Consider the following 12,610-nt stretch of genomic DNA (forward strand, 5'->3'; position numbering starts at 1 on the left):
TTTTTTCCCCCTTCCGATGACAGATTACAGTCTTTAGTTTTGGGGAAGAGCGGCTCGTAAAGATACTGATATTTGTACGGATGAGGCTTAAAAACCAGGAAATGCGAGTTCAGTGGAGTGATATTCCCCTTTAAGTGACCCCCCCCCCCCCCCCCCCACAAAAAAAGGTGCAATAGTAAATATGCTTTGCAATACAGTACATTTCTTAATTTGGTCAGAGCAATGCTGCTACTGACTGTTGGACAAAGGCAAAGTTTATTTTTTTAAATCTATGGTTCTTGCTGCTCTGCTCGGTTGGACTCAGGAATGCGGGGGCAAAAGAGTCCATGGGAAGAAGTGTTACTTCCAAAACCCTCTTTTTTTTCTATTTCTTTGCAAGATAATCTGAGTTCATAGCTTTCCGTTTCGAGTTTGAAATTCATCTGCCTGTGCTGAGCAGTTAAATGAAGTTCTTTGCAGGTTTTCAGGTTGTGTGTGAGGTCCACAGTGTGTAGATTCATATGTACTGTATGTGTGAGGCTGAGAAAGAGAGACGGAGGAGTTTGAGGGGCTGCGGAGGAATGAGGGAGTACAGGGTCAGAGCGAGGGGACGGGCTTGTTCAGTCAGCCGGCGGATGAAGAATTGATCCGGGGGGAAATCTTTTTTCGGCGCACAGGGAGAAACAGAAAAAGAAGTCTAGAGAAATCTGTCTGCGGGGTTTTTAGAATGATTTTGTTGCATTTTTCTCCATTCCTGAAAACCTGTGATTGCATTAACATACCGTCTTCCCCCCCCCCCCCCCCCCCGTCCTCCAGTCCAGACATCTTTCCCTTTAAAGTCAGGTTTTTTTTTTTTCAGTAGCGTCTTTTCTCTTTACTGGAGAACTTATTTGTTCCAGACAGGTCATCTCTCCTTTTTTCTGTCTCTCTGCCTCATCCCCCCCCCCCCCCCCCCCACGCATCATTAGCTCTTGATCTCAGAGCCAGCTCTTCACCTCTCCCTTTTTATTTTGGCCCTCTCTCTCTCTCTCTCTCTCTCTCTCTGTAGTTGATTGCTCGTTTTCTTTCGAGCACCGCCATGTCTTTTCACTTTTCATGCGCTCTCCTTTCCCCCCGTCCAGTGAGCTTCACCCCTCCCTTTATGTCCCTCACATTCCAGCAGTGTCAAAGTGCTCTGTCCTTGGGTCCTCATTGGACTTCCTCCTCATGCATTCAGGTCTCCATTTCAGCTTTAACTGTCTCCATTTTTGTTACATTCCTGGATACATTATCCAACTGTCCTCTGGTCTTTGCGAGTGTCCTCCTCCCCCCTCAGGGTTTCTTTGGTCGCCCGTTGCGCGGCAGGTTCTCCACCGTGTTGCTGAGCCGGTACTTGACGATGATGCTGTGCACCGTGGACTTGGGCATCCTCAGCTCCTGCCCGATGGCCCCCTCGGACTTGCCGTCCTTCCAAAGGTCCACCACTCGCTGCCGCTGCACCACATCGTGCTCCTTGGTCTTCTGGCAAGCAGCGTTTGGCCCTCCGGCGGCTCCCCACGCAGCTCCCCCGGTGGCCCCAGCAGCGGCGGCGGCTTCTGTGGGGGCAGACAAGCGGCAGACTGTAGTGGAGACTCGGAGGGGAGCAGGATAATGTCACACTTTACTGGTCCCCGTAGGGAATTCTCTTTTAGTTTGCCTGCCTCCTCTGCAGCGAGGTCAGAGATCAGGGGGAGCTACTGCAGCTGGCGGGGGGGGGGGGGGGGGGGGAGTTCATTGTCCTGCTCAAGGACACTTCAGCAGGGCGGGTGCTTGCAGACATGAGGCCTTGAACCAGTGTGCTCCACTTGAAGGGCAATCTCCCTAATTTCTACGTCCCTAAAAAGAAGTTGTGCCTAGAATGTGGGGACTCCTCTCAGTGCAGATGAGCAGCGTCCTCACGGCAGGACCGACGGCTGAAACAAGATATTGTGCATGTGTGAGGCAGCACAAAACAATCCTTCATCGGAGCAGTTGGTGTATCATTACATGTTGTAGTTCACAGAGTACAGCTTAAGTAGATGTGTAGTTAAAAAGTGCCACAGCAGACATGCATATTTCTGGATGTGTTTTGTGTACTCAAGTGAGGGAGCTTCTCTCGGGAGACGGCTATTAATGGAGGGAAGCTTGGAGGTCACGAAATCAGAGAATTTTGTTGTTTTAACTCCGTCCATTTCTCCTGCTCACTTTTTTCTTCCTCCCTGGCTGAGTCTAAAAAAGGGTCAGGAACCAGCGCGACCCCAATCAAGACCGTAAATGTGGCCTCATTTACGTGCTTGTGCCCTGCCAGAGTTCAGGCTGTTCAAACTGCACTGTGCTCTGCGAAGGCCCCCGCAAGCGGAGCAACACAACTCGCGCGCGCGACTATTTCTGAACAGCCAGCGCCGGGCCGGGGCCCAGCCCTCCTGCCGGTTCACAAGTCACAACACGACGTTTACACAACCAAACTCCTTCTGCGGTCGCTCTCAAAATACCTTGGTACAAAGTCCGAATGTTTTCTTGGCATGGCGAGACACCGAGCATAATGACATTTTCAGAGATAGGCCCTGGCTCTCTAAAATGCAATGCCTTTGACAGATGTCTCGGTCTACAATTACATAAATCAAGATACTCTGAGTGAGAGGCAGGCGCAGCACCGAGAGAGCTGGGTGTTGTGGTTTTTAGGGCAAAGCTGTTGGGGAATATCAGGTTTTACTAGTTATCTCTGCCACATCGCAGCTATCTAAACATCTCCGAACACGAACACACATGCAGAGCGGAGAAGCGCGTCTGGTGCGCATATGCAGTTACCAAACTCATTACGAGAAAATGAACTCGCAACTGCCAGTTCGCTGACATACTGCAGGCGAGGATATTTGGACAAGAGTCCAAAACACAACAGATTCCTTCTTTTTATGATTTGAACTTGCCAGCTTTTAGCACAATAGCTGATCAGAGACACAAGAGAAAATAAACACGTCTCGTAAAAAAAAATACAGACAGGTTTGATAGCACTCCAGACCGTGCTTCATTGTTGCACAATGTGTCGTTACTGCTGAGTCTTGAGGTTTTGAGGTCAGACATGTTAAGAGATGAAAATGCCTTAATATAGCAGTAAGCACGTTCCTGTTTCATTTGGTTAATGTCTATTTCAGGTGTCTATCTGGCAGCCACATCAGAAGCTACAGATGTGTTTTTCCAATATGGACTCTGGATTCTTTGCAGGTTTCACAATTTAAGCTGCACAGGGAGATAAAGTGTCGACTCAAAGTGCTTAAAAACGCTGCTGCTCTAGAAGCCATCGGGTAGTCCTCTTTCTCGCCATATTAAAGGATTATATTGAAATCTAAGAGTAAGAACACTCAATCACAGAACTATCGTGCAAAGAAATGTTCCTGAAACGCTGGATTCCCAGAGTCAGTTATTTTGATTCTAACTGAATGTTTTTCCACGACAACATAACCATATAAAGATGGAATTCCTCAGATGATATCTTTAAATAGAAGAAACATTTTTGGACTGGTTTTGCCCATCATCAGTGCAAGTTGCCAAGTAAATCAAGTCCAGATCTCTGAAGCAGGATTTGTGCGTCTCTGTCAGGGTGTCGTGGAGGCTCTGCTGGAGCTGATGTGCACGATGAGACGCCGAGACCACAAGAACTGGGATTAGGGAGCTCGGGCGGCTTGTGTTTTCTCATACAGATGAACGAGCTAGAGAATGTTGATGTGAAAGAATAATTGTGGTCTCCTTTCAGTAACGTTAGAGAGCAATGATTTCAACACACTAAATGGGGACTTAAAGGAGCACCACACTGATTTAGTATTTCCCGAAGCAGCACAGGACGAAACATTCCCGTCTTTTAGAACCTAATGTCCAAAAAACACTGGATCCTACATTTCCCAGAATGCAACCCAGTCTTTTTATTATCTGCATCTGTCAAACTCCATGCTCCCAGTTTGTAACTCTTTCTGTTAGAAACTAGTTAGTCTCCAAGTCCGAGCAGAGAGCACCCTGATGACATCACTATGACATCATCAGGGTTATGTCCCCCTCCAGAGCCACAGAGGACATTACACACACACACACACACACACACACACACACACAACAGTTTTCACAAGCTGAGCAGTGCTCCTCATCACGTGTACAGTGCTTCATGTGTAAAACTGGCAGACTGCCCCTTTAAACATGTTCGCATTGATGAATTTGTATCGTCAGTTCACGTGCAAATCTTCCCATAATTATCTTCCATCACCAAGAAGAAGAGACAATATGGGAATCCTTCACCTCCACATGGAAGAATAAATCTGGCTTACACGGGCAGCTCGCCAACAGATCAAACACGCTGGTATTCTTCAGTAAATTATCTTGATTACTATAATTATGGATGCCTTAATGCCTTCTGATGTTTGTTATTATTGACTGGAACACGTCTCTCTCTCTCTCTCTCTCTCTCTCTCTCTCTCTCTCTCTCTCTCTCTCTCTCTCTCTCTCTCTCTCTCTCTCTCTCTCTCTCTCTCTCTCACACACACACCCACAGATTCACACACGGAGCACCTGAAGACTCAAATGACTCAACTGACTATAGCAACTTCAAAGTAAGACGTAAAACAGTAAAACGACTGAGATATTATAAAACAGGATTTGTACACCTTGAGATCTTAACTTCTCTGGGTTTGTACCCCATGTATGACCCCATGTACGTCCACTAAAAGAGCGTGTTTTAGCCACGGACACGCTCAGATCTTTATCACACGTGTCTGACAGCGTTATGGAACATAGTGACGTTCCCCTTTAAGTTTAGGATAGATCCAAGCCTCTATTGACAGTAGTTTAAAAGATCAATGGAGCCTTAAACACTGACCTGATATGAAGGATCCGGGCGCCATCTGATTGAAGTTGGCGCCCCCCATGAGTAGGGCGCTCGGGGGGGCGGGGGTGAAGGGGGCTCCGTAGTTGTGGGGGATTGCGTAGGGTCCTGGAGGTATGGGCTGCACAGAGGAAGTAGGATGTGATTTACACAAATAGAGGATAGAACAATGAGATTATTGAGACTAACCACTTTTAGACTAATAAATCTGCTGACTAAACGAAGTGAAGTTTAAATCCACAGGTGGGTTGACAAGATAATAGGCTCGCTGTGTTTTCCTTGGCCGTCCGCCATTTAATATTTTCCCACTGAATGCAGGCACCTCGATCAGGTTTCAACTTGTGCATGTGGCTGCGGTTTTCTCTTGTGTACGTACGTGTGTGTGTGTGTGATTAAGTGTGTTAAAAGCAGGTCGCTGACCGGGGGTATGTGCGTCTCAGTGCCCTTGCTGGCCAGTCGGCTGAGGATGCTCCTCTCGGACATTTGCAGGCGGGCGGCGATGGGCGGGACTCTGGACAGCGTGGCGGGTAGCCGGGTCACGTCGGCCTTCATGTCGCTCAGCAGCTCCTCCAGCTGGTTCAACACTGCTATGACAACAACAAACATCAACAACTACTACAACTCCACTTCTTAAACCATCATTTCACACTTTAGCTTCTACTTACTGCTTCTTTTGCACTTCTTGTTAATGATTTGATAATCCCGCCAACAGCTGTCTGCCAATATATACAACAATTACCCGGTGGCTGAAGCTGCCTTCAAAACAAAAGCATTAACTACTCAAATTATCTGAAAGAAATCTGAACACTATAAATCATCTGTAAAAGTCTCATCTCAACAAAGTTTTTGGGCCTTTTATTTCCAAAGAAGCACATGTAATGACACTGTTCCCATCCTTTTATTATGATCTTGATGTCATCACATCCCTACATGGAATTGATCACCGATTAGACATTCATGAAGTTCAGCAGCGCAGAGAGACAAGACTAGAAAGCTAGAACAGCATCCTCTCGACAGGACAATATAAGCATGGACAGACTTGCCAGGGAGCCAGTGAGGAAATGTTTGCAGCTATCACTTAACAGCGTGTAAGCTTATCTGCTTGGCTTTGTTAAAGTCGGCTTCAGGCAGAGCGATTTTGGCCGCTGCAGGAAGGAAGATTGCACAACAGCGCTGTGAGATGTGTTGATGTGCATCTCTTTTTAATGTACGCCTGTGATTATCGGTTTGCCAATCTCTCCCACTTTGTCGAAATCTGCCTGCACTGTTTTGGCTTCAATGGGTTTGTTTTATTAACTGTACAGACGATAAGAAATGAAGTTATTGGCATCCTCCCATCATCCCTGACCTTTGTGCAGGACAGCGTTGGCTGGCTTGTTGCCCGCCAGCGACTCCTTGCTGAGGTGCTGGTGTGACTCCGCGAGGCACTCCACCTCTGTGAAGCGGGCGTTGAGCGCCATGGCCGGGTGGCTAGGGTCCTGGGTCATGTTCAGGTAGGCCGCCCGTCGCAACTGCTCCTCTATCACCAGCGCCTGCTCCAACAGCTGCAGGACAAAGGGGTCAAATACTCCATTTCTTTTACAAATAAACCAGAAGTCATGGGACTGCCATTAAAACAAATCTGTGAAAGAATAAGAAAATAAATGTGGAAATAATAAATAAATAAAAGAATAAATACGTAAATAAATAAAAATTAAATAAAAAAATGAATGAGTAACAAAATATAAAATAATAATTATAAGCAATTCTATTTATGCGTTCTTTTATTTCTGTATATATTTATTATACATGCATTTATTTATTTTTTGCATATAATTTATTATTATTTATTTGTTCTGTATATTTATTTATTTGTTTCTATCCCTTTATTTGTCCTTATTCTCTTCGCTCTTGCTATTCCTTAAGGGCCAAGCTTTACTTATTTATATTCTGATATGATTGCACCTTTTACGATAAAAGGACAGAAACCAAAACAGCTGATATTAAACAATGCATGTAAATCAACTACATTTTTAGATATAACACAGAAAAAAAGTGTATTCCTTGCAAACATTTAAACATAGAAAGGGTTTAAAAAGCTCTTATAAGTCTCGTTTTATAAAGTTATCGTGTTACTCAACCAATTACAACCAAAAAACCTACTACGGGTCATTTTGGAGTGAGACAGAGATACAGTAAATGAGGATGTTGAGGGCGGGATCTGAAGCATGTGAGCCGCTCAAAAACAGGATGAGAGCTCTTCCAGAAATGCAGCCGTCAGCAATACCATCCGGCCAATATGTGGGTGTAGGGGCATCGGTCAGGTGATCGAAGACGCTGCGAAATGTTGCTAAAATAGTTTATTTTCATAGAAGTCGGGCCGGCACAGAAACTGTCAAGTCCTGAAGGTTGGATTCAAATGTTTATAGTCGTACTTTAAATAACATTTTGGCAATTTAAGACCATTTCATTAAAGTAGAGTCCTTGTTTTTATTGTTTTTGGGAATGTTGGCTTCTTGAGAAACATATTTCTTAGGTACTGGAATCAAGTGTCTCCACACGCTGTAGCTGCGTCTCGTCTTACCTTGAAGCGTCGAGCCAGGAACTTGTTCTTCATCTCCAGGAAGTTGCCTTTGTTCGCCTGCAATTTGAAAGGCTCATTGACGATGGCGAACTGGGGATCGTTCTGGATGTCCTGCCACCGGGCGTAGCCGTGACTGGCACAGGGGGTCAAGGGTCACGTAACACTCAACATCGTAAAAAAGCAACGGTGACGCTAAGTAGGGAAGGTTGTGACCCACATAAGAGTTCAACATTTCATTAAATACGTTTATTGCGCCTCAAGTCTGTTAAACACAGAGCTGGAGATCAGGAGACGATTAGCATGCTATTAGCATGAAAACTAGCATAGAGCAAGGAGAAGCGGCTAGCCTGGCTCTGTCCAAAGTTTCAAAAATATGCCTTCCAGCACATCTCAACCTCACTAATTAACATTTTGTATCTTTGTTTGTTCAATTCGTACACAACCAGAAATGTAAAGACCACAATTTGTGGGGGTTTTTTACGTGAGAGTTGCCGACTTCAAAACCACAAAGTGTCTTTTTTACATTTCAACGTCAATAAGACTGCCCATATGCTGAACACTGATTTCTGAGGGTGATTCATTTCATTTTTCAACTTTTCAAAAGCCCAAAATTGCGGTTATTTTTAGCAAAACAATAGATTTCAGGCAGCTTCTGAAACAAACATGATCTCCCCCGTTATTCGAGTCTAACTCGGTCTCATGATTAGCTTGCAGAACAATGCAAACAGAGATTTATGTCAATGCTGCGTGGCCTTAATCACCATAATAGAGGGAACAACATGAACTAAATGACCCGCTGCATTGGCTTCCAGCAGACACAGTTTGCTGTTTACCGAGCTCTGCCTGGCTTGTTGACTTATTACGCTGGGTTTCTGCCGGCTTGTAGGAAAAATAAACACACCGGGGTCATCGCTCGGGCAACTGCCGTCAAGGATACATCACGATTCCCGCCAGCAGCCAGAAGTCGTGTCGGCGGTGCCAGATCTCGTTCATCTTCCCCGAGGAGATGGCAGCGCGCTCCTCGTTCTGCCAGAGAGTGTGCAGCTCTGCGGGGTGAAGCCAACACAAGCTCAAAATCAGGCAGCTCTCAAAGTGCTTAGCTAGCTGAAACCCGGCTGCAGGTGTTTCCACGCCACAGAGAGCTTTACTGGGTTTGTGATCAAGGAGAAGAGATCATTTGGGCTTTTTGTACAGAAGCGTTGGAAAGCAACGGGAATGTTTTTTCTGCTTTGGATGTTTATGTTGTTTGGACTGCTTAGTCACTTGTTTGGACAAGTTAATAAGTTATTTTCACCTTTTGGACGATTATGTTGTGAACAAAGCATACAGTTACACGTATATCTAAATCGATGGGGAACTAGAATCTTAATTCCACAACACGACACATCCTTCCTCCTGGAGTCGTGTTCATGTCAGTTTCTTATCAAAACTGTGACTGGAAAACTCAGATTTCTTCCAATATATCTAACTTGGCAGTTTATAATAATAAAAAGAGTCATTTTAAAGGTTTTTCTTCCTTCATTTCTTACAGATGAACCTGTTTTTGAAGATGTTTGTGCAACAGAATTGTCTTTTCTATGGACATCCTGCTAGTTGACCGCCTAAAAAGCCCAGAATGAATGTTGAAGAAGTAAACATAGATGGCTAAAGTTGCTACTTAGAACCCTAAAAAGCAAGTACACTCCTCCCGCTGCAGGTAAACGAGTACTGACCGGTGAAGCCGCCATCTGCGATGTTGAACATAAAGCGAGGTCGCTCAATGGGAGGCCTCACGTTACCCTTGGGCGCGTCCTCCTTCGCTGCTCGGAGTTCTTTCCCAGCATCCTTTTCCCCTTTGAATTCCTCTGTTATCGAGAAAGACGGCAAAGGTGTCATTTAGCGAGAAATTGCGTTTGTGTATTTTTGGCAGCTTACGATCACGGCGAGGCGTACCTCTCTTCACGTCGGACGCCTCGCTCTTATCCTTGCCGTCAGTCGTTTCAGTCGCCGTCTCTTCGCATTTGTCTTTGTCCTTCTGCTCCCCGGCCTTTTCTCCTTTACCAGGAATAAAACGTCACGTTAGCGAGTTAACTTGTTACTCCAAACAAAACCTGCTTCGTGTTTTCGCTCTTACCCGATTTCTCTTCTTTGACCTCGGCGTCTCGCTTCGTCTCTTCTTTACTCTCCTCTTGTACTTTTTGCTCCTCTGGTGAGCCGTCGGTCCTTCCTTTCTTCTCCACCTCCTTCAGGTCGCCGTCTTCTTTCCCGTCCGTTTTCTGCCCAGGGGACGCGGTTTGTGACGCGTCTTTCGGCAAAGAGGAAAGCTGTGGAAAGGTAACACAGCACGCCATTACTCGCCGAGTTAAGCCTTGTTCGTTGTTGTGTGGTCTTCAAATGTCACATTTAAAAATCAGCTTTTACAGAAGTGAAAAAACTGAATTTGAAAAGTATTATATTATAAATCAGCTTATTCTATAGCAACGGTCCGCCTGTGTCTACGTCAGCATTTCTGCTTATTGTGATGTCATTTCTTGGGAGTATCTTCAAATGCAAAAACATAATAATTCATAAAAGTATGGCAGTTGTGTCATAACTTAAAGAAAATACAAAGAAATCGGACAAATAACACACAAAACATATCGATCCGAAAGAATAATTAAATGTAGAAACATGAACACAGTATTTCTTCCCACCAGAAGTTATTTGAACTGTCATTTCTTTTGTTTCTCAATCTCTCCGACGTTCCCACCGAGCTGCTCCTCTGGCGCTGTGCGTAGTCACATGGTTCCAACGCGATGAACAGAAGCCTTAACCGTCCGCCGCGTAAACAATGAATGATCTAGCTCTTATCATTTGAAATCAATTTCAACGGGGTCATGCAAATAACCGTCTGTTTTAAAGTGTAGCCATCTGGCTGTTCATTTCATCTACTTCACATTCTGGTTTTTGTTTTGGGTTTTTTCTACCTTACGGGTTTTTAGCCATTTTTTTTTAACATGAAATGAAAATACCGCTCTAATTCCCCGGGAAGCGTGACGTCTGCGCTCTTTGCCAAACATCAACAAAGTACGTTTTGATCTTGAAGCTGTATGAAAATGAACGGAATCCACTGGCCGACTGGAAGGAAGTAGAAACAGAACAACGGCATGCATTGAAAGTCATAAAACATAAAACATAAATGCATTCATTGTCTGATGAAGAACATCGGGTGTCCCACCTCTTCAGGCTCCGCTGTCCTGTTGCTGTCCACCTCTTTCCCCTCATCCTTCTCTTTCTCCTTCCCTTTCTCATTGTCGGACGGGGCCTCGCCTTCCTCTTTGTCCTCCTCCTTCTCTCCCTCCTTTCCGTTCTTTTCCAGCTTGTCTGATGGAGCCGGGGTCGCTGCACATAAAACACACACACACACACACACACACACACACACACACACACACACACACACAGGCTTAGATTCATGGGGCCTTTACATGGAGCGCCCCCTGCTGGATGTGTTGATGTGACTCACCTGGCTTCGAGGTGCAAGGTGTGTTGTTATAGCTGGCTTCGGGGGTGGGCGTGGTGGGCGTAGTGGTCTTGACGACAGGAGAGGAGGCCCTGGAGGAGGATTTGTCGAGGGTGACCTCAGGCTTGAGCTCTGGAAGACTCCACCGGCCGTTGATGTGATCAAACTCCTGGATCTGGAACACAAAATAATACATTTAATTAAATAAAAAAAGCTTGGCACATGCAGGCTTTACCTAATGCCACCTTATTTAAACGCACCACCCACATGCCCTTCTTGCCTGGCAGTAAATCATACATCCCCCCCCCACCCCCCGGCATAGATAGCAGATCAGGATGTCGGCCGGTTTCAACAAGTTGGACTGAAAACTGGATTGCAGATGTTTGGATAAATACGCTGGCAGACTGACAGCAGGAGAGTAATCAGAACATCTTTCAAGATGTCACGGGTTGATTTCTTCACTGGAAAAAGACCTCTGACATTTTATTCACCAGCTGAACGCTAGATTGTCTTCGTAGTTTGTTGAAAGAAAGATATTACGACTGCTTATATAGCAATGCTTTGACATTCAGTAGTTTATTGTTGGTGGCGGCGTCTAATCGCCCACACACACGCGAGGGATTCACAGGAAGTGATGCTTGTATGGAATCCATTTAGTGTTTTTACTTCATCGTATCAGAAGCTGCTGATAATGCTTTTATTGTGAAGGAGGAAGCAGGAAACGCAATTAATGTGTCACTTTCAAAACCTCACAGCTTTTACACTTGTAATTCAGATATATTGTACATATATGTCATATTCTTTCTTTCAGTGTATATTTACGTTTCTTCTTTTTTGGATTTTATAATATTCTTTCAACATCTGCTCTTATTTTACACAAGACTCACAATTCTCCTTCTCTAAGCGTCACGGCTTCATTCAACACATTTGTCTGGACTTAGGAAGCGAACGGCGCGGGTCAAACCTTCTTCTTGACGAGAGACATGACGCCGATGCGGGTGAGGACCGGCTGGCGGCACAGGCCCTCTCTCGGCACGCCGTCTGCGAACGTCTCGGCGCCGTCAGCCACCGGCTCGCAGAGGTGACGCATAAAGAGGGACACGTACGCTCTGGCACAGAAGAAGAAGAGGAGAAACATATGGTTAAAGGGCGGATGGAAGTGGAGGAAAAAAAAATCAAATGTTTTCGCTTACTTGAATTCTTTCTCGGTCTTGCCCCTGAGGTCTCTGACCAGCCACTGAGAGGAGAACGCGTCCTGAGACGGCATCCCCCAGCGCATCACTGCGTTCAGGAAAGCCTTCCGCTGGCGTGTGTTAAAGCCCAGCACCTATGAAAAATGATATTTCACTGTATATTTTCCCTGCCTGGGAAGTGGAAATAGTGTCGGTGTGTTCACATGTATCTGCGTATTGTTATTAATCTGGAAGACTTTAAAAGAAAAATATCAGGAGGAGAAAATCTGTGGATTTCTTAAAACTTCCCAAGGCCTTCTCTGAATAGTTCTGCCTAATAACGCTAAAATAAACTTTGAGTCCACACTGGAACAATGCAGGCCATTATGATCCACCTCCTGGGAAGGTAGAGTTGTTGGAGATGTAAGAGCCTTTGCTGCCATCTCTCATTTAAGATGGTTAGAAAAATATCTGAGTTCAATTTCAAATAAAGTTGTCAGATTCCAGTAATATCCCAATAAAATAAATCAAAAATGAAAGCAGAAGTGGTT

General features: G+C 45.1%; 1 protein-coding gene across 1 annotated transcript in view; it reads right to left on the minus strand.

Annotated features, from left to right (window-relative positions):
• Positions 1-986: 986 nt before the first annotated feature.
• chd3 (chromodomain helicase DNA binding protein 3) overlaps positions 987-12,610 on the minus strand; it is a 28,007-nt gene continuing 16,383 nt past the window's right edge. Inside the window, 13 exon segments of the mRNA XM_029454800.1 lie at positions 987-1,553; positions 4,838-4,964; positions 5,264-5,430; positions 6,192-6,387; positions 7,407-7,539; positions 8,344-8,452; positions 9,119-9,250; positions 9,339-9,440; positions 9,520-9,709; positions 10,603-10,766; positions 10,891-11,062; positions 11,852-11,996; positions 12,081-12,214. Coding sequence (XP_029310660.1) covers positions 1,291-1,553; positions 4,838-4,964; positions 5,264-5,430; positions 6,192-6,387; positions 7,407-7,539; positions 8,344-8,452; positions 9,119-9,250; positions 9,339-9,440; positions 9,520-9,709; positions 10,603-10,766; positions 10,891-11,062; positions 11,852-11,996; positions 12,081-12,214 — 2,034 coding nt within the window. The 3' untranslated portion in view covers positions 987-1,290.

The sequence above is a fragment of the Cottoperca gobio genome, chromosome 18 (genome assembly GCF_900634415.1).
Source record: "Cottoperca gobio chromosome 18, fCotGob3.1, whole genome shotgun sequence".
In the NCBI taxonomy this organism is placed as follows: domain Eukaryota; kingdom Metazoa; phylum Chordata; class Actinopteri; order Perciformes; family Bovichtidae; genus Cottoperca; species Cottoperca gobio.